Source organism: Triticum aestivum, chromosome 1B (assembly GCF_018294505.1).
Source record: "Triticum aestivum cultivar Chinese Spring chromosome 1B, IWGSC CS RefSeq v2.1, whole genome shotgun sequence".
In the NCBI taxonomy this organism is placed as follows: domain Eukaryota; kingdom Viridiplantae; phylum Streptophyta; class Magnoliopsida; order Poales; family Poaceae; genus Triticum; species Triticum aestivum.
Window position 1 is genome coordinate 232,996,343 of NC_057795.1, and position 20,935 is coordinate 233,017,277.

General features: G+C 47.0%; 1 protein-coding gene and 1 long non-coding RNA gene across 3 annotated transcripts; one reads left to right on the forward strand and one right to left on the reverse strand.

Moving 5' to 3' along the window:
• Nucleotides 1-4,497: 4,497 nt before the first annotated feature.
• LOC123117344 (elongation factor 2) lies at nucleotides 4,498-7,301 on the forward strand. Of its 2 annotated transcripts, none has more exons than XM_044538115.1 (2): nucleotides 4,498-6,219; nucleotides 6,710-7,301. In XM_044538115.1, exons 1-2 carry the CDS (start codon nucleotides 5,908-5,910, stop codon nucleotides 7,148-7,150), a joined length of 753 nt encoding a protein of 250 aa, XP_044394050.1. In that variant the 5' UTR covers nucleotides 4,498-5,907; the 3' UTR covers nucleotides 7,151-7,301. The 2 variants fall into 2 exon arrangements, with proteins under 2 accessions (XP_044394050.1, XP_044394056.1); XM_044538121.1 differs by having other exon boundaries at nucleotides 4,499-5,340.
• Nucleotides 7,302-10,261: 2,960 nt separating this feature from the next.
• On the reverse strand, nucleotides 10,262-13,297 carry LOC123117359 (uncharacterized). The gene is made up of 2 exons (XR_006457351.1): nucleotides 12,294-13,297; nucleotides 10,262-11,778 (listed from the first exon to the last, which is right to left on the reverse strand). It is a non-coding gene; the product is annotated as an uncharacterized lncRNA (long non-coding RNA).
• Between the last annotated feature and the right edge of the window lie 7,638 nt (nucleotides 13,298-20,935).

The window sequence follows — 20,935 nt, forward strand, 5'->3', positions numbered from 1 at the left end:
TATATAAATCCTGAGAGTTGGCCAGTCGTCGGCTTTTGCCCCCACGTAAAAAGTACAGGGGTGTTCGGGACATACCTGAACACTCTTTATCCCATTGTTGGGTCCTTTTAAGGAGGTGTTCTTCACCACGAACCAGGCAATCGGACTATAGGGCTTTATCACTCTCACTTAGCCATAGGAATTCGAGTATGCTGGGCGCAGCCCCTGGTGTTCGGAAGACCGTACTAGGTGCTCTATCGGCACCTGATCGGAAGACCGATCCGTCGCACTTTGCATTTATAATGGCATTATGCGGAATAAATCTTTAAAGATTTTACAACCTCTCGAATAGCTGACCAGCTCTCGCTATATCATGACAGTCAGTTTTCAGCTTTCTCTACTGAGGTGCTCGTCCGGAAGAACCGGGACACAGTCGTAGTAGTTCTCCCAGCGCTACCTTAGCCGATGGAGCGGAACGTAAGGTATCAAAACATGGGAGCCGGACAAACCCAACTAATGACCCAAGACATGATTCGGAGCTGATGCATATAGTCCTATAAGTTCGGGGTGCCGAGCAACTGAAAAGGTGGTCGGACTTTGTTGCCGTACTATGAAGCCCCTGGCATAATGGGGCATAACACAAGGCGTGGGTGCCATTTGTGACAGAAAGGGCATCCATGAGGAACGACGGCCGGTAAGGGTTATTTAAGTCTACGCATTGTAGTAGAGTGGTATGCATATGAGTACAGTTTATGCTTATGAAAAGAAGTGTTTTTGGCGGAACCTGTCGTGGCCGGACTGGAGGAGGCTGTATGTGGATCTGGGGTGTATCCGGACTGCCTCCTTTGAGGGGGAGTTAGCTTATATCCTCCTGCCTTGTGCGCCCGAGCTGATTCCACGTCGCTAGTCATGTTCTGCGCCAAAGTTAGTCTGTAAAGACGAATGCTTAAAGGCATCTACATGTCCTGTTGTTGAACCGCGGGTGCCTGATCAGGGCCTGGCTGAACCCGTCTATCATGCCATAAAGTATCTTGGACTCCTCAGTTGGTGTCCGGGTAGTTGGCTGCCGAATCAAAATTTGATAAATAAGCACGACTTGCTATTCCAGCAGCGGTATGATTTCCACTCTGAGGGTGGGGTTCGGCCTTGCCCATAATTGTGACTATGTCACGTGGGACTGGCCTAATGTTGTACCTCGTTGGATCTAGCCAACGTGGTTCGTCCCGGTAGTATGTGGTAATTACTGTATAAGGGGACAGTGTCGACGACTTATTCTTCGGCGTGGTATTTGTTTGGTGATCCGAAGACAACCATTAGTATGGCGGGCCAGTTAAAACTTGGCCTTTGCACCTGGCATCTTTGAGGAGATGTTATTGATAGTTTTATGCCCGTGGGGGCTTGTGTAAGATGGAGCCCCCAAACTATTCGGTAGATAGTGAGTGCAATAAATTTGCTATGGCTGATGTTGTTCGAACGGTCGATGTGATCAGAGACGATCGGCTATATTTTTGTACTGTGGGGGGATCTTACTTTGACCTCACCATGTTTGATCGGTCTTCCGTTGTTTGAAACCTCCCTTAATTGTTTCCAGCGCGCGACTGGCCGTTTTATTTTGAGGGTCCGGCATTCTCTATTGGTATGCTTGGCCGCCCTTCTGGAGGGTACCATGAATTTCGCATGGTTGATCGAGTATGCTGCTTGGGCCGGATGGGCTTGAGCTGTTCTTTTTCCGCTCACCGGACTGGGGGCCGCTGAATTCGGCACCAACTTCTCTGGCTTGACGTGTATGACGATTGTGCCGAGGCTTGGGGGTGCTGCCTCGTGTTTCCTGCGTATTGTCCTGGACCGTGGTGGTATATTGGCGTCGGGGTATGTGCCTTAGGTTCTCTTTCTTAGGTTGAGGTAGCGAATTGTGCCGTGTGTGCCCTTTATCAGGGCGGTCGAGTCCATCTTCCTTGGTGGCCAGGACCTTGGTCCATCTATCAGTGAGCAAATCTTGGTCAGCTTTGAGCTGCTGTTGCTTCTTTTGCAGGCTCCTCGCAGTGGCCATAAGCCGTCGCTTAAAGCGAACTTGTTCCGTGGGGTCCTCAGGCACGCCGAATTCATCATCGCCGAGGCTCACCTCGTCTTCGAAGGGGGCATGTAGTTGTCCCTCTCCAAATATCCATCCGTTGCCAGTCCGGCCTGCTCGAAGGCAGGCTGATCAGGATTGTATTCATCTTTGGCACCATCTGGATTGTTCTTGACTGCCATGCCGGTAGTATTGTGGCGGGGCTTAGGGCGGAGCTGATGACGTTCATTCTTTGCTTTCTTCCTTGAGGGGTTATCCTCCATTGCCTCATTGTTGTTGGTTTCTTTCGGAGTGTTCACCATATATATATATCATATGAGGAGGTGGCTGTCCACCGCCCCGTGGGCGGTGGTTCCTGTTCCTCTCCTGCATCGTCGTGTATATCGTCGATGTCTTCAGAGTCGAGGTCAAGCACGTCGGTTAAATCATCGACCGTGGCAATGAAATGGGTGGCGGGTGGGCAACGAATTCCTTCATCGCCTGCTTCCCACTCGAGGCGGACATAGTTCGGCTGAGCGTCTCCTGACAATGAGAGAGATTTTAACGAGTCTAGCATGTCGCCAAAAGGCGAGTATTGTCGTTCAATCTGGGAGCATCTAACGGTGCAGACGTACGATCCGTGGGGTTTGGGTTCTAGCCAATCATAAGGCATGACTCAAATCACGCGCGCAGCAAAGGGGGGCATCGGCCATGGTTTGGTAGGCACATAGCTTTCATGAGTGAACCGTGTGCTATTTGAAAACATTTACATGAACTAACAGAATATTTTCATTTGAATGAAAACAAGAGTTCATCGTTTCGCCTCCAAATTGTTTTCCAAGGTACATATCACCATTGTACACTATTGTTCGATTTTCTCATGCATTTGAGGTATAGTTTGCTATATTTGAGTCGTTTCCTATATAGTCACCACTACATGTGGGTGCTAGCTAGCTAGCAAGATCATTTGTGTGTCGCTTTGGGAGTTTTCATTCATTGTTCGAGAAAATGGGAAAAAAATTCAAACTGTTCGGCTGCAGGGTGCGGCCAGAGGTGTATGCCATGTTGGTATTCTAATTACAGGAAGTGCATATAGAGTCCGGAAATAACGAAAATCAGTGTGTCACCGTGTCGTGTTCTCAAGATCACATGGATTTTTTTTTGGTAAAGATGGCATGATTTTTGATGCTCACACCTTCTAAATCGGAGCATCTCACAAGAAGGATCATAGTTTCCAAAAGGAAACACAACACTTCAGACTCCAATCGTCACTGACTACATCGATTCGCTTTGAATTATTTTCACGGTAAGCAATCACGTATATACCCTAGGTTTGATTTTCCGGCCCATTTCAGGTCTCGTTGCTATATTCAAGTCAATTTTTTGCACTTACCCAAAACTGTTCTACAACTACACATCTGGATGTTAGTAAGAAAACAAGGTGTACAAATCATTTCCGTGTCGCTTTGCAAGTTTTCATCCATTGTGTGAGAAACAGGGAGAAGTTCCAAACATTTTGGCTGCGACATGCGACCACCAGCGTAGGCCTAGTTGGTATTTTAATTACCGGGAATATAGATGGACTCCAGACTTCATCAAAATCGGTGTGTGCACGTGGCATGCTCTCACGACCCCGGGGATTTTTTTTGTAAAGTTTGGCACATGTTTTGATGATCGCTCCTTATTCAAACCGGAGCATCTCACATGAAGGACCATGGTTTTCAAAAGGAGACGTATCAATTCAAACTCCAGTGCTTGGTGACTTCATTGTTTGGCCTCATAAAAAATCCACGGTACGCATTCACCATTATACCACGGGTTTGATTTTCTAACGCATTTTAGGTTTCGTTTCCTATATTTAAGTCATCTTTTGAATTTAATGTGCAATTTGTGGATATAAATAAAATCAGAACTAGAACTACATGTGCTGTCGAAAGGGATGAGGATCGCCATTCGGTCAAGGAGAATCCAATGGTGCAAACGTACGATCCGTGGGGTTTGGGTTCTGGCCAATCAGAATGCACGACTCAGATCACACGCATGATAGAGGGGGCATCGACCACGGTTTAATGGACACACGGCTTTCGTGAGTGAACCGTGTGCTATTTGAAAACATTTACATTAACTAACAACATATTTTTGTTTGAATGAAAACATGAGTTCATCGTTTCACCTCTAAATTTTTTCCATGGTAAGTAATCACGACTGTACCCTATGGTTCGATTTTCTGGTACATTTTACCAGGCAACAGGCCTGACTAGCAATCTCAAACTTTGAATATGCAAAGAGATCTCATTTAATTTATATATATATATATATATATATATATTTATATGTGTGTGTATATATGTATATATATATAGGGTGGGTCTATTCTAATAACACCCCTTAAAAGTCTTATTCTGCACATCAATTTCTTACTCTGCTAACACCACCACTCGCCCCCGCACCCACGATTCCTTCAGACCAACCCCCACCCGCCTCCTCCTCCGGCACACCCCACCTCCATTTGCCACGATTCCCCTCCCCCGATCCACCTTCTTCCCCCGCTGGCGCGGCCCTCCCCCAATGCACCTTCTTCACCCGCCAGCGCCGCCCTCCCACAATCCACCTACTTCTACCACCGGCGCCGCTCCACCCGTATCTGGCTTCTTCCCCCGCTGGCGCCGCAGTTGGCCACACCCCCCGAAGTGAACTGCTCGTGCCAACCCGCCGCCCCTAACTTCCCCTGCTCGATCTCGCATCTTCTTAGGAGTACAGTTCGGCTCCCGGCGGGCTGCTGTTGCCCGGCAGCGCCGCCGTGCAGTATGTGCATCGCAGCCATGTGGTTTGCTGGCGACTCTGGACGGGAGATGCTGCGTACGTGCGAGGTTCAGAAGGCCGTGGCGTGCAGCTCGGATGGGCTGCATGCGCGGTTCAGATGGGCCAGAAGCGTCGTGCCGCTGGTCGCCCCTACCTACCCCAGCGCGGGCCCGGCGGCCTTCCTCCACCGATGGGTCCACGGGTCTGGTGCGGCCTACCCACCGTCGAGGAGCCCCCCACCCCTTCCTCCCCGCGAGCCCCATGATATCCGTAGCGCCGATGGGCGTCGGATCCCTGCAACAACCACCTGGATCCACCCCACACCTCGCCGCCATGTCGCGCCGTCGAGACCTCCCAGGTACACCGCGACACCTCACCCAGAAACCGATGAACTGCAGGCCACCACCCATGAAGCCGCCGCGGGAGCACTAGTGAGCTGCTCCACATTTAGTGATTGACAGAGGTTGGGGAATATGCTCCGCCGGGAATCCGCCGACAAGATCCCATCGGTGAGTCACCCATTGACCCTCTTCTCCTGATGTGAGTGCGGCACCAGGTGAGCGCCCTTGCAGTTCAATGCAGCACCAGGTGAGCGCCCTGAGCTCGTTCTTGAAGCCCATGGAAGAGGTGCAGATTTGGGTTCCCATTCTTGCTGACCGCTCGATTGGCCTCCATCTTCTGTTACTATCCCTCTTACAAGCCAAGTACATTTCGTTTCTGGCTCAACTAGCTCTCTTTTCACAGATTTTCTTTATTCTAGACACACGCCAGAGTACATGGAGACCAAACGCTGATTTGGGACGTTCCAAGCGCACTATGTAGTTTACTGATCTCTTATTGCAATTCGATGTCTGAGTAATATATTTGTCCGTTCACCCTAAAAAATATAGTATATTTATGCTAGACAGAGGAACAGAAGTGAACATTGCAGTATATGAAAACAAAGGTAGCAGGGGATAGAAACAAAGCACGCCGGCTGGATCCTCCTACACCTCCCTTTCCTGTGCTAGCTGGTCACGGATCCGGCAAGATCCTGCACCTCTCTCCTCCCATGCCTTCCTGGAGATGGATATGGCATGATCTTCCTGCAGGTCCTCCCTCTACGGTGGTGTCGAGCTCTCTGCCCTCCCTTTCCTTCTTCCTCCTCTCCCCTCTCTCCTTTCCTTCTTCCTCCTCTCCCCGCAAACTACCTCCGGCGAAGTCCAGTGCATGTCCATCCCCGGTGGCTCGCGTGCAGTTCGGCCAGCGATGGCGTGCAGTATGACGTACGACGGCATGCAGTTCCGCGACCCTCACTGGCGTGCAGTGCCACCAGCGTGAAGTGCAGCTCGCCTTGGCGTGCAGTGCAGCTCGCCCTGGCGTGCAGTGCAGCTCGTCAATGCATGCGGGTACCCTCACCTGTAGCTTCTCTCCTTTTGTAGCCTGCTCTTAGTTGTGCCATATTATTTCCAAAACCGGATCTCTGTAAGTTAGTTAAATTTAATGAGTTGTTTCACTATTTTGAAATAAGTAGTTTCAGCCCTTGCTGTCTCCTGGAGCATATTCTTACTGCTTTTATGAATGATTTATGCTTTGACAAGCTTAAATGTAACTATTAGCATATAATCCCATGGCTCAAAATCTCCCCGGTTTGGTGTACGCTCCTGTTAGTTGTTGAATGTATTACAATATACACGGTTGTACTTAGTAGCACAAAAATACATGTCCTTGTATTAATATTGTTTGCAATGTCCCACAATATTTTGTTAACCATGTTACTAAATACCTGGTTTATCCTTTTTGAACTTATTTTAATCATGGCTTGTTTCAATGCACTGTAATGTTGTGCCATACTTACATCTCTCAGTGGTTAATATGTTAACTTTATTTCCTGGCCAGAAAAAGGATTTGTATATGAAGAGTGTTCAGCGTACTGTTATCTGGATGGGAAAGAAGCAAGAATCGGTTGATGATGTTCCCTGTGGTAACACTATTGCTTTGGTTGGTTTGGATCAGTTCATCACCAAGAATGCAACCCTGACAAATGAGAAGGAAGTTGATGCCTGCCCAATCTGGGCAATGAAGTTCTCTGTGTCCCCTGTTGTGTGTGTGGTTGTTCAATGCAAGGTGGCTTCTCATCTTCCTAAGCTTGTTGAGGGTTTGAAGCGGCTGGCGAAGTCTGACCCTATGGTTCTCTGTAGCATTGAAGAGTCTGGTGAGCATATCATTGCTGGAGCTGGAGAGCTTCACCTTGAAATCAGTTTAAAGGATCTGCAGGAGGATTTCATGGGTGGTGCTGAAATTATTGTTTCACCTCTTGTTGTCTCCTTCCGTAGATAACTAAAAAGAATGATGGCCAAAAAAACGCATTACACTTTTTATGTGTATGGGAGTTCGCTTTGAACTCTATGGAAGCTCACTCGGGCTCAAGAACAAATGCACGTATCACGTGCCTTGTTTAAGAATCATAGCAAAAAGCAGTACAGTCAAACCCGTGTGCAGTTACTTGGTTGATGCACTACGGTTCACTCGCTTCGTCCATACGGTACATGCGTTTTGTCTACGCCTCGACGTGAAGCGTGGTCCACTTCCTCATCACGGAAAATTAACGTCCGACAAAAAAAATGTATGCAAGTCGCTTGCACGTCGGATGCAGTGCCATTTTTAGTATAAAGCAGTGCGATCGGTCGTATGATGTTGTTCATCTCGTAAGTGCAAAAAAAATGTTACAGAAGCAAAGAAAAAGTAATGTGGTTCACTTCTTGATAGTGTTGTGGTTCATTTACGCCCGATATGAAGTGCACTCTACTTTCTCGTCCTTGAAAAAATTACGTTTGAATAAAATAAACCATGCAGTTCTCAAACAAATAATGTAGTGTGGTTTTTCGTCCGATGCAGTGCGGTTTTCAGTCGGATGAAGTACCCACGTCGATTTGGGTGTCGCGAAAAACAGATTGTCCGCATTTCGGTAAATTTAAAACTGCTCTTAAACCGTAATGAATTAGAGAGAATGTTCTACATGAAAAAGTTGCGCCTCGTCGATATCTTTTCAACGGTGTATTGTATCATTTCGACAACCGGTTTGTAAAAATTTCGCGAAAAACGGCCGCTGCCACTTGTCGTCCGCCGAACGATTTTCGAAATTAGCTTAAAACTGTAAGGAATCTCCAAAACATTTTAACATATGAAACTTGTGCCTCGTCCATAGCTTTTCGACGGTATATTACACGCCTTTTTTCGACAAACGCTTAAAAAACTGGAGCGAAAACAGTATCGAAAATTTGAATTTTTTTAAAAAACAGAATTCCGCGATTTAGTAAATTTGAAACTGCTTTTAAAGAGTAACGAATTAGAGAAAAAAATATATATGAAAAAGATGCGCCTCGATGATATCTATCCAACTTTGTATTGTTTGCTTCATTCCGACGAGCGGTTTAGAAAAAAACGCAAAAAAAACGCTCGCTGTCACTCGTTGTGGGCCCCACCATTTTCAAAACTGCTCTTAAACCGTGAGGAATCTCAAAAGGTGTTTAATATGATGAAGTTGCGCCTAATGCATAGCTTTTCAACGGTATATTACACGCCTCGTTCCAATAAACTGTTAAAAAACTAGAACGAAAACATTACTGAAAAAACAACGCGTGCAATTTTTTCCGACTGGAAGTTCACTCGTGTGAGTACTGCAACACACTTGGTTCAAACAATGACGTGCACTTGCGTTAAGAGCGCAGTGCGAAAGTGTTATCAGAATAGTTATTCTACTAATATTAGCAGAATAGACCGGCTATATATATATATATATATATATATATATATATATATATATATATATATATATATATATATATACACACGTGCGTGTTAGCAAGATCATTTGTGTCGCTTTGCGCGTTTTCATTCATTGTGCGAAAAACGGGAAAAAACTTCAAACAGTTCGGCCACAGGGTGCGGCCAGAGGTGTAGGCCTTGTTAGTATTTTAATTTCAGGAAATGCATATAGAGTCCCGAAAATAATGAAAATCATTCTGCTACTATGGCGTGCTCTCACGATCACATGGAAAAGTTTGCTAATGTTTGGCACAAGTTTTGTTGCTCGCACCTTCCATACCGGAGCATCTCACAAGAAGGATCATAGTTTCCAAAAGGAGACGCGGCACTTCGAACTACAAATCGTCAGTTACTAGCTACATCGTTCCGCCTAAAAAAATCAAGGTAAACAATCGCGGATATACCCTTGGTTTGATTTTCCCGCCCATTTCAGGTAGTCTGCTATGTTTAGGTCATTCTTTGCACTTACCTTGCATGCATATAAAGTCAAAAACCCTACTACAACTACATGTGGGTGTTTTAGTTAGGCTATACTTAGGATACTCATAGTGAGAGTGTCATATACAGCCGGTCTATTCTGCTAATATTAGCAGAATAATTATTCTGATAACACTTCCGCACTGCACGCTCAACGCGAGGGCACTGCATCCCTATCAAACGAGCACTGCAATGTCACCAAACTACATGCATTTTTCAGCATAGTTTTCGCTCCATTTTCTAAACCGTTTGTCGGAACGAGGCATAAAATATATTGTTCGATAGCTATGGAAAATGCGCATCCTCGTCATGTTGAACATTTTTCGAGATTCATCGCGGTTTAAGAGCAGTTTCAAAAATAGTGCGCGCATGACGGGATGCAGCGAGCATATTTTCGCGATTTTTTCTAAACCACACATTGGAATGAAGCAAACGATATGGCATTAGAAAAATATCATCGAGACGCATCGTTTTAATATCTATTAATTTCTCAAATTCGTTATGGTTTAAGAGCAGTTTTAAATTTAGTAAATCGTGGGATTCTGGTTTTTTTGATTGTTTGCAATTTTTTTACTATTTCTGCTCCATTTTTTGAACCGTTTGTCGAAACGAGGCATGTGATACGCTGTTGGAAAGCTACGGACAAGGCACAACTTTCATATATTGAAATATTTTTGAGATTCCTTACAGTATTTAGTTAATTTTGAAAATTGTGAGGCCGACGACGAGAGGCAGCGGCCGTTTTTCGCGAAATGTTTACAAACCGTTGGTCGAAATGATTCAATTTGCACGCCATTGGAAAGATATCGATGAGGTGCAACTTTTCCATGTAGAACACTCTCTCCGAATCTTTACAGTTTAAGAGCAATTTTGATTTTAACGAAATGCAGACACTCTGTTTTTTCGCGACACCTAAATCTTCGTGCATATTTCACCTGACAGAAGAATGCACTGCTTCAGACGGAAAACCGCACTGCATCAGACAAGCAAGCGCACTTCATGATTTCTCTTGTCGGACGTATATTTTTTCAAGACGAGCGAGTGAATCACGCTTCATGTTGAACATAAGTGAACCTCATTATTTTTTTGTCGTTTACATGACATATTTTGCACTTCACAATCGTAGGTAGTGAACCGCGACACATACCGAAAATGAACTCCATTGCTTTTTTTTTTATTTTGCCTATCTTTTTGCTTTCTTACTTTGTGGGTCTAAGTGAACCGCAAGACTCTTGAAAATGAGCCGCAAGCACTCTCGAAAGTGAACCACTCTACTCATTTTTAGTATTTTAAACTTCTTCAACGAACATGACGTAAACATTTGCAAATACATTTTTTAAAATAAAATGTACTACAAAGTTCTTCGGAGCGGACTTTTTTAAAGACTTGAGTGCACTGCATTTTTATTTTTCTTTTTCTCTATAGAGTTTTGGTTTTCCCGTACCAACCTAGCAATGCATGAACGTAGCCTCTATATGGGCTTGGGTTCCCCATCTTCTGTGAGACTTTATTTGAATCGTTGATGTGCCTGTAACTGAATCCAATATCTGAAACTGAGCAAGGTACCCATCGTGTCTGTCTTTAGTCTGAAACTCCCATCCCTTTCTCAGGTAGCAACACTACACGGTCCAAATAACTCCTTGTATTATTACCTTTTTGTGGAAGCAAGATGCAAACGTCTCCATGTTCCCAGTCTAGCTGTAGAAAACATAGGCAGCAAAATGTTGGATGATGGCGCCAACAGAGTATGAAAGCATCAAATTTGACAAATCTAGAGATGGTAAATAGGGCAAGGAACGAAATAGGTGACATGTCCAAGAGCTCACTGAAGACCAAGCTTTTTGCTGTTGCGAACTGCACGAACTGCACGTTCCGCTGACGCTGGACCACACCAGTTGGACACAGGCGCGGCCATGTACTGCTTGCCTGCACCACCAGTGTCTTATTGCACTTTGGAAAACACAACAGAAATTGGCATAATTAGAATGCACAAATAAATGTTAACTGCACGAAAGAGCACCCTATCCAAATGCACGGACGCAACGTCAGAGCTGCGTGCCACAAGCCAGTGAATTGCAAGGCGCCGACCGGTGTGCCCGTGTACTACACGCCTAGGCTACAGGGACCTGGGCTGAGCAAAGGAACGGCACGCCCCAGTAGCTCCCGATCCTGGCATCAGTGGCCACCCACGCACAAACCCAAAGCACCATCAAAACTGTTGTGGACTGCACAAAAGAAAATATGAAAACCCACCAAAAATTGATTAAGTAAAGACCAAAAGCACCCCCAAGAGACTGGGACAACTTCAACATGAAATTTCACTATAAGATGGCGTCGCTGATGAACTACAGCTCGGTGCTGGACAGGCAGTACGCCTGAGAGGGACAAGGAGTATGGAGTAGATACACTCTCGCATTGGAGACGTCGGAGCATCACTGATGACCAGAACCTACTTCCCCGCCTTCTTCCTCACAAGGAGATTGGAGCAGGGACATGGGAGAGGGCCAGGGGAAGGCGTGAACCATCCTACAGGTCGCTGGTGCGGGGTAGGTGAAGCGGTGGCCATCGACGCGCCCGCACTTGGTTGGATCCGACGACATCTAGTGCGCCTCCCCCGGCCTACTGCTGGTCGCCGGCAAATTTATCAAACAAGAAATAGGTATCTGCAAATCATCACCAAATAACAAAGTGCATTACACATAGTGGATGTAGAGCATCTAGAAGCAAATAGTTATACTCGAACAGAAGTATACTTAGTAATTCTAACTGAAAGAACTACGAGCACACTGTTCGGGCTTCTGAATGAAAAGAAACTCTTATTGTTGAGCATCTAGAAGTAAATAATTATACTCGAAAAGAAGTATACTAGTAATCACATTTTCTTTCTCTTTCTGATGTTCTTCCCCCTCCTGCAAAAATTTGGCAAACTAAACCGCAAGAACATGAATAGCAAACTGCAGTGCGCTGAATTTTTCCTATCAAAAATAATAAAAGTAAACTGTGACAACAAACAAACAAACTGAGGTTTTGGTATTTTTTTCAAATAAAATACTGCAACCGAGATCCTGAAAACCAAACAAACAGCACACATGTGCACGATGGCAGCGAACCAAGTAAAATGCATGCCACGCGCATCCGCACTACAGCGTCGCAAAATTGAAACAAAACTCCCACGCACCAGGGAACTGCATGCCCGTCGTCCTCTCAAGTCCTTGCGTACTGCACCGACGACCCAACCGAGCTGAAGTGAGAGCAACCTACACTGCTTGCCCGGGGCCAATGAACTGCATGGCGCCAGTGTCGTTGACGACGGTGGTGTGTACTGCACCGTGGTCGAGAACTACAGAGTGGGGTCGCAGACTGCTGTGCAGCAAGGTGTGCACTGCACACGCAAGAGGTGGCAGGATGGCGTTGACCCCGGGGGGCCTCGTTGCCGTGATGACCGACCCTGCCGTTGATGCTGCAGTGGTGGGACACGACGAGGGTGGCAACCTCCCTGAATTAGCGACTGTAGCAGGCAGCTGGCTTGGCTCCCGATCGTCATGGAGGCATGGTGATGGGTGGGAGGCTGGGGTGGCGGGATGTAGTGGTCGGGGGGTGGATCTGCATGGCCACGCGCACCAAACCGCATTGCTGCCCTGGCGCACTGCAAGCGTGGAACGCCTGGACTGCAACAGGGAGGAGGCGTGGCTGGCTGTGGGGATCCCACAGGATCCGTTGGTAGCTGGGCTGAGCAGCAGCCAGTGTCCCTGCGCGAGAGAAGAGGCGAGCTCGGGGCCATGGCCGCACTAGCCTCGGCATCCAGGCACATGGCCACGACCAAGGTGGTGGCGCTGCCCCACTGCGGCGGCAGAGGTTGTATGGCTGGCGGTGGGGATCCCAGCGGATCCGTTCTTACCTAGATGGGCGGCAGCGGCGGCAAGGGGCGGGGCTCCGGTGGCGCGTGGCGTGGCGGGGCTCTGACGGCACGTGGCGGGGCGGGGCTCCAGCGGCGCGTGGTGGGCTTGGGATCCGACGGCACGGGGAGGAAGGAGGCAGGAGGAGGATTGGGGCGGTGGGCGCGTGGTGGGGTGGTGATCCAGTGGCACGGGGAGGAAGGAGGTAGGAGGAGGATTGGGGCTGCGGGGTTCTGTGCGGGAGGAAGACGGAGGGGATCAGGTGTGTTTTGAGCGGTGGGTTGGGTGTTAGCAGAATAAGAGAATTTGTTATCAAAATAAGATCTTAAGGGTGTTATTAGAATAGACTCATCCTCTCTATATATATAATACTATAGTGTATGATACTACCTTTAATTAAGCGCATCGTATAACACATAGAGTATATATAGTATCATAGATCATATTTATTGTCATGCATGATATAAATTAGCATCGCGTTTAACATGCGGTATCTACCTATATGTTACTCTAATCCGCACTATATTTATTTCTTTGCCACACATCAGCATACTTGCTATATTTTCCGAGTGCATGGTATCGTCGGCTATGACATCACCACTTTGCCAGCCTTGTATAGTGGGGAAGTATCATATACTATAGTATCATGCATATGATACTATATGATACTACGTATATACCTTCATAGTGCATATATATAGTCTCATAGAGTACGGAAATCCCTTTTGGAGCTCAGGCTCCAGTGAGGCCTCCAGATTCAGATTTGAAATTTCATTGAAATTCGTATTTTTACATTTCAAAAAATTTTGAAAAAATCACAGATATACATGAAGGCATAATACACATGTGTGTAAATTTTCAGTTCAAAATACATTGAAATGAGGGCTGTGCAAAAAAAACAAATATGAGGTTGTTTAACACATGATACTATTCATCCTCCCAGGCCATGGATTTGTCTTTTTTGTACAGGTCGCAACTCAAGGTATTTCATCATGAATTTTTACACACATGTAAGTTACATCCTTACATACACGCATATTTTTTTCAGAATTTTTTGAACCATAAAAGTTTGAATTTGAATTTTTTAAAAATAAAGGCCTCCATGGAGCTCGGCCTCCAAAACGCCTTTCTCCATAGAGTATATATATATATATATATATATATATATATATATATATATATATATATATATATATATATATATATATATATCATAGATGACCGTATTTATGGCCATGCATGACACAAAGTATTATAGCATTTATATTGAATATATGTTACAGTATCTATGTTATTGCTTCTTTGCCACATCATCATATTTGCTATTCCCGAGCGCATGATATATACCGGCTATGATACCCCCACTATGGCCACACTAAGGCTGGTCGTAATGGGAGTATCAAGCGGTATCATGCATGCCGACTAGACTTTTTGGATGATGTAGCACATAGTTAAGTGAGGAAAGAGAGGGTGTGGGTATCATATCATGATACCAAATGTTGTACTACTTTGTGTCATGCATGGAAATTAATAAGGCAACCTAAGATACTAACTTATGATACTATGCACGCATTATAGAGGTAGTATCGATCATATATATACTAGTATCATGCATATATATATATATATATATGATACTACCTAGTATATGATATACTAGCTACCTCACTAATGCATATATATTATATTAGAGAGTAGTATCATGTAGTACTTTATTTATTGTCATGCATGACACATAGTAGCATAGCATTTATTATGATACGGTTTCATGATATGATACCCACACCCTCTCTTTCCTCATTTAACTGTGTGCCACATCATCCAAAAAGTCTAGTTGGATCCTTGTGCCAAATGCTTCTTCAGCCATCCGGCGTAGTTCTTAGTGTGCTCCTTCATCTCAACATCTAATGAACGCACCATTGGTAAGAAGCTTTGGCATATCTCCGCCAAGTGTTCTTCGGCATAAGCGCTGAGAACTAGGTTGTTAAGCAATACCGTCAAATGGGCATAAGCGCTGAGAAAATGGTGCAGCCATTTGCATGCCAGCAAGGACCGACTTACCTTTCAGCCTTCCCTCGTGGCGAGAGAGGGGCAAACCTATAGGTCGTTGTTTCATGTATTCGGTGCAAAACTCAACCACCTCCTCCGTGGTATAACCTTGTAGGATGCTTGCCTCTGGATGGTTTCAGTTCCAAAAGCTCTTCAGTATTCCCATGAACCGCTTGAAGGGATACATGTTTCAAAGAAACACAGGATCACAATACTTTATCTCGTCGACAAGGTGCACAGTGAGATGGACCATGAAATCAAAGAATGACGGTGGGAAAAACATCTCTATGTTGGATAATATTATTGCAATATCATCATGCATATGATCCAGCTCTTCAGGATCTACAACTTCCTGCCATAGTTGGTTGAAGAAATCAGAGAGCTCAATGAGTGTGTTCCTTATATCTTTGTCCATCAGATTCCTAATGGCCACCGGGAGAATTTGTGTCAACATTACGGGGCAATCATGTGACTTCATGTGTCCCAACTTCATTTTACCTGAGCTCACATCCTCGAGACTTCTGATGTTTGCGGAGTAGGAAGAGGGTGTCTTAAGTGACAACAAATAGGTGAATAACTGTGTTGCTTCTTTTGTACTGAAATTGTAACTCTGGCGAGCTTTGATGAATTTGTCATCATCTTCTACTTCACTCTTGCCTTTTGATTGATCCGCAAGCATATCGAGTCGTGAACCCTCACCATCCTTTCTTTTACCTTTAATCTTGAGCAGAGTACTAAGGATGCTTTCGCATACGTTCTTCTCTACGTGCATGACATCGATGCAGTGACATACACGTAGAATCTCCCAGTAAGGTAATTTCTAGAACATTGATTTCTTCTTAAACACTTGACCCTTGGGTGTTTGTTTCACCATCAAAGCATGATTCTTGCCAAGTGAGAGAGTCCTGGATTAAGGGGTCCTTGGACAGCCGGACTGTTAACATGGGTCGGACTGTTGGGCTATGAAGATACAAGACAGAAGACTTCTTCCCGTGTCCGGATGGGACTTTCCTTGGCATGGAAGGCAAGCTTGGCTATTTGGATATGTAGATTCCTTTCTCTATAACCGACCTTGTATAACCCTAGCCCACTCCAGTGTCTATAAACTGGAGGGTATAGTCCATAGAAGAGAATCATAATCTCATAGGCTAGACTTCTAGGGTTTTAGCCATTACGATCTCATGGTAGATCAACTCTTGTAATACTCATATTCATCAAGATCAATCAAGCAAGAAGTAGGGTATTACCTCCATAGAGAGGACCTGAACCTGGGTAAACATCATGTCCCCCGCCTCCAGTTACCATCGACCTTAGACGCACAGTTCGAGACACCCTACCCGAGATCCGCCGGTTTTGGTGCTTTCATTGAGCGTTCCACTGTAATGTCGAAGATAGGATTCATGGCTCGCATTGTTATCAAGGACAACATCACCTCCGAAGGAGCCCTATCCTCAGGCCAAACCCTCCCGCTGTACGGCTTCACTATGACCGCCCGTTCGACCGTCGGGCCGATGATGACTTCTCTGGTCATCGAAAATTGCCTCCATGTCAACTCAGAATACTCCGAACAAATGGATCTGATGGACTTGTCGTCTTTAAACGAACTCCTGGATCACATCGCCGCCTTGGGAGTCACTACGGACTACGATCGGATTGGGCTTAAACCCGATCAGAGAGAAATTGAATCTCCACCGATCACTCATTAGATAGTGGTAGTGGAGGAGCAGCCCAACAACTCTTCACTACAAAAAAAATACACTTCCGTGATGATACATGTTTGTCATAGTAGCTCGCGTTTTTTGTCATGCATGTACATCCATGACAAATTTATGACAGAATCAAGATAGTCATACCTGTGCTGTCGTAGAAGTGTTCCATGACATTACCAAAATTATCATCACAGAAGTGTCCACTTCCATGATGATAAATCGCGCGTCACAGAAGTGCTTTCGTCAAGGGTGACCGACACGTAGCATCCATCATAACGGAACACCGTTAAGCTATCGGGTCGGGTTTTGGATCCGATAACCCGTTAACAACCCCGACCAATGGGGATTTTCCACGTGTAAAATCATCATTGAATGGAGGAAACACGTGTCGGCTCACCATTGGGACAGATGTCATCCACTCATTGGACGGAAGATGCCTATGGTACGTTGTCGGTGTCAAAACCGGCGGACTCCTCCCACGAAGGCGAGGAGGAGACGAAAGAGGCCTCTCCCCCAGCGGGGGGAGGGAAGAAAAGGAAGGCCTGCCCAACGAGGGAGGCCGAAGGGTCCAAGAAGGGAAGGACTCTTCCCCCGGACTGCTCTGCCAACGCCGGCGACGACAACGAGGACTGGCCTTCAAGGGCCAAGCTCCTGGCGAGATCGTAAGTATCCGGACTCCCGAATAACTTCATGGTTTTTCTTTTCGCCACATGGTGTCTTTCTAATGCCGCATACAACCCTGCAGTCCGCCCAGGGATGATCTTCCCGCTTCATCGAGCGGGTCCTTGGGTGCGTCGGATATGGATTCCCTTCCGACTGCCTCCACCCCCCGTGATGCGGACGATGCCAAGGTGGGATCCCGGGAAGGGACCCGCCAGGAGTAGGAGGCCCCGTAGGTGCCGCAGGGCAACCTCCCAAACTTTGCACCGGACTCCGCACTGGAACCTGTAGTGGTTCTGGAGTCCGGTGGGTGGCCCCTTCATTAGAAGGGCAAGACCGTGACGCCGACGGCCTCCGTCCAACCGGAGGCGCCGGATAGCTTGCTGGAGGCGCTCAACGGCGCTTCCATCAAAGAGGAACACCGCACCGTCATGAGGGCGGTGATTCAGAAGGTTCAGCTCGCCAAGAGCGGGCTGACCGAAGCCTGCAGCAGCCTTCTAACAGGCTTTGAGGTAAGAATTTTGATATATGTAAAATAGTACCGCATAGACAGTAGCCCCTGATGCTCGGTTCGGTGTTCGGAAAGAAAAGCCGGACTGAGGATCTAAAAATATATACGCAGGAGTCATAAAAAATATGTCAATATGGGGTTGCAGGTTGTGCTGCTGACCTCTCCCGCACTGACTGCGAAGGTCAATACTTTGAAGCAAAGCCTCGAGCGGTCTGAGAACGAGCTCGGCCGTGCCAAGAAGCAGCTCGAGGATAAGGAAGGTGAGTAACACCTTATTAAAGTTGTACCTTACAGAAAAGGATTTTGGTTCCAAGAAGAATGACAAGGATAACGTGGGTATTGCAGGGGCCATGAACGAGGTGGCGACCCTGAAGGAGGCGGTGTCCGCGGCCGAACGTAATGCGGCCGCGGAGCGCACCGAGCGAGAGAAGCAGGAGGCGCAGGTGGCGAAGGTACAGCAAGAGCTCCAGGCTCTCGTGGAAAAACATGAGAGTTTGGAGCGCGACTCGAAGACTCGAGAGTCCGAGCTTGCATCGGCTCTTGAGAGTGCCAAAGCCACTAAGGCCGAAGCCTACAAGGCCCTCCAGGAAATCGAGGCGTTGAAGAAAATAGCGGCGGGTAAGGCATTTTTCATGCAAAGCAAGCATGTGAGTGTGAATTACCTATCACTTACCCGAATTTGGCGCTCTCCAGGAGCGTTCACAGATCTGCCCCGCAGCGTGTCCGATGCTGCCGCTTTCTATAGGGCCGAGGAGGAGAGCTCGATGAAGAAGGTCTTCTGGTCTCAGTATGCTGAGGCCGGACATCCGGTGCCCCTTAGCGACCAGCTGAAGCAGCTGGTCGAGCTCCACAAGGTGGCCGAACAGGCCATGAAGGGCCTCATAGTTCGGCTGTGGCCCAGGGAGGCCATGCCTGGGAGCTACTTCGGCCTGGTGCGGCGGCTAGTGGATGCGTGTCCATGGGTTGAAGTCATCAAGCACTCCGCCTGTATTGAAGGTGCCCGTCGGGCCCTTGCCCGCGCAAAGGTGCAATGGGGCAAGATGGATGCTGAGAAGCTTGTGACGGACGCGCCACCGCTGGGCAAGGAGTATCGCACGCCCGAGATGTATTATAAGAGTGTCCTGAAGGGTGCCCGCATTATTGCGGGTGAGTGCTCCAAAGATGTAATATTTGAGTAGACTCGCATTTTGTTATCCTGTGCGCTGAAAACTTTGTTCATATGCGCTAAGCAACGCTTGTTAATTTAAAATATTACCTTCTGTGCGGCCGTTTATCAAATCTGAGAGATGGCAAGTCGTCATCTTCAACCCCCATGCCACGAGTGCTGGGGTGTTCGGGATAAATTTGAGCACTCTTGTTCCCATTTTTGGGTCCATCTAGGGAGGCGCTCAACACAATGAACGAGGCAACCGGACTTATAATGCTTGAACACTCTCACTTAGCCATATAATTCTATAATTTTAAATTTTGGTGAAGCCCCTAGTGTTCGGAAGGCCGAATTTGGGGCGCTATCCACGCCTGGGCCGGACAAAGCCGGTTCCTCGCTCTAAGCGGCATAAGTCTTTAGGGACTCGAAAAAGACCTCTCGAACAGCGACCGGCTCTCGCCTCATCATGACGGTCAGTTTTAGCTTTCTCCACTGAGGCGCTCGCCCAACTCAACTGGGGCGCAATCGCAGTGGTTCTCCCAGTGCTACCTTAGCCGATACAACGGAACGTAAGGTACCAAAACATGGGAGCCGGGCAAACCCAACTATTAACCCAAGACATGATTCGGAGCCGATGCATATAATGCTATAAGTTCGTGGTGCCGCACTTGTGAAAGTGTTCGGACTTATCACACCATGATGCAGGAAACATAAGCCCCTGGTATATTTAGCCGTACCAAAGTGTACGGATGCAACATGTCATAAATGAACATATGTATAAGAAAGAAATGCAATTATAAGCAAAAAGGTGCTGCATTGTTTATTCAAGAAATACTGCTATGAATGCAGAACGACACAAATAGTGCGGTAAGCAAGGGATGGGACTATTAAACATGTCCCCCTCCAGGGGTAGGCTGCGGAATGGTGTATAAAACAGATTTAATGCTCGTAATGGAGACCACCTGGATATTCGTCGTAGCCTTTCCTTCCCTGGCTGTTGCATCGTGAGTTCGACAGGTCTACTGCCGTACAGGGCCTCTGATGAACGGAGTCCTGTGGGTAAAAAAAGAAAAAGAGAGAAAAAAAGAACGACACACTTGAGAGCCCCTAGTGTGGTTAAGCCGCATTCTGGGACTATCGTGGTCGTGCCCCTCCCCCTATGCCCATGGTATCTCCAGAGCGTAATGATGTACGTGAAGGACCAGTCTTGCAATTTTGTAGGGGCTGGGGTTGGGGCTGCATTGCTACGCGTGCTCGGAACGTGCTAGGTGGTCTTGTTGTAGGTTACTCCGGGCGCGTTTAGCCGTGTCCGGTCGCTTAACGGCCGGACTCGAGAATTGCCTTAAGAGGCTGCACTGTACTTCTGCCGCGAGAGCCGCTGTATGTTCCTCCATTCGGAGAGAGCGTTCAGTGTTTCCGTTGACCGTGATGACTCCTCGAGGGCCTGGCATCTTGAGCTTGAGGTATGCATAGTGCGGTACCGCGTTAAACTTTGCGAACGCGGTACGCCCGAGCAGAGCATGATAGCCGCTGCGGAACGGAACTATGTCGAAGGTTAACTCCTCGCTTCGGAAGTTATCCGGGGATCCGAAGACCACTTCCAGTGTAACTGAGCCTGTACAATTGGCCTCTACACCTGGTATGACGCCTTTAAAGGTCGTATTTGTGGGTTTAATCCTTGAGGGGTCTATGCCCATTGTGCGCACTGTATCCTGATAAAGCAGGTTCAGGCTGCTGCCGCCGTCCATCAGGACTCTGGTGAGGTGAAATCCATCGACGATTGGGTCTAAAACCAATGCGGCGAATCCGCCGCGGTGGATGCTGGTGGGGTGGTCCCTTCGATCAAAA

Bases quoted from the DNA above. Each gene is read 5' to 3' on its own strand.
- LOC123117344 (XM_044538115.1), top strand. From the start codon at position 5,908: ATGATCTTCCTGCAGGTCCTCCCTCTACGGTGGTGTCGAGCTCTCTGC. The intron at 6,220-6,709 runs GTACCCTCACCT...TTTCCTGGCCAG, and splicing joins CAGCTCGTCAATGCATGCGG to AAAAAGGATTTGTATATGAA.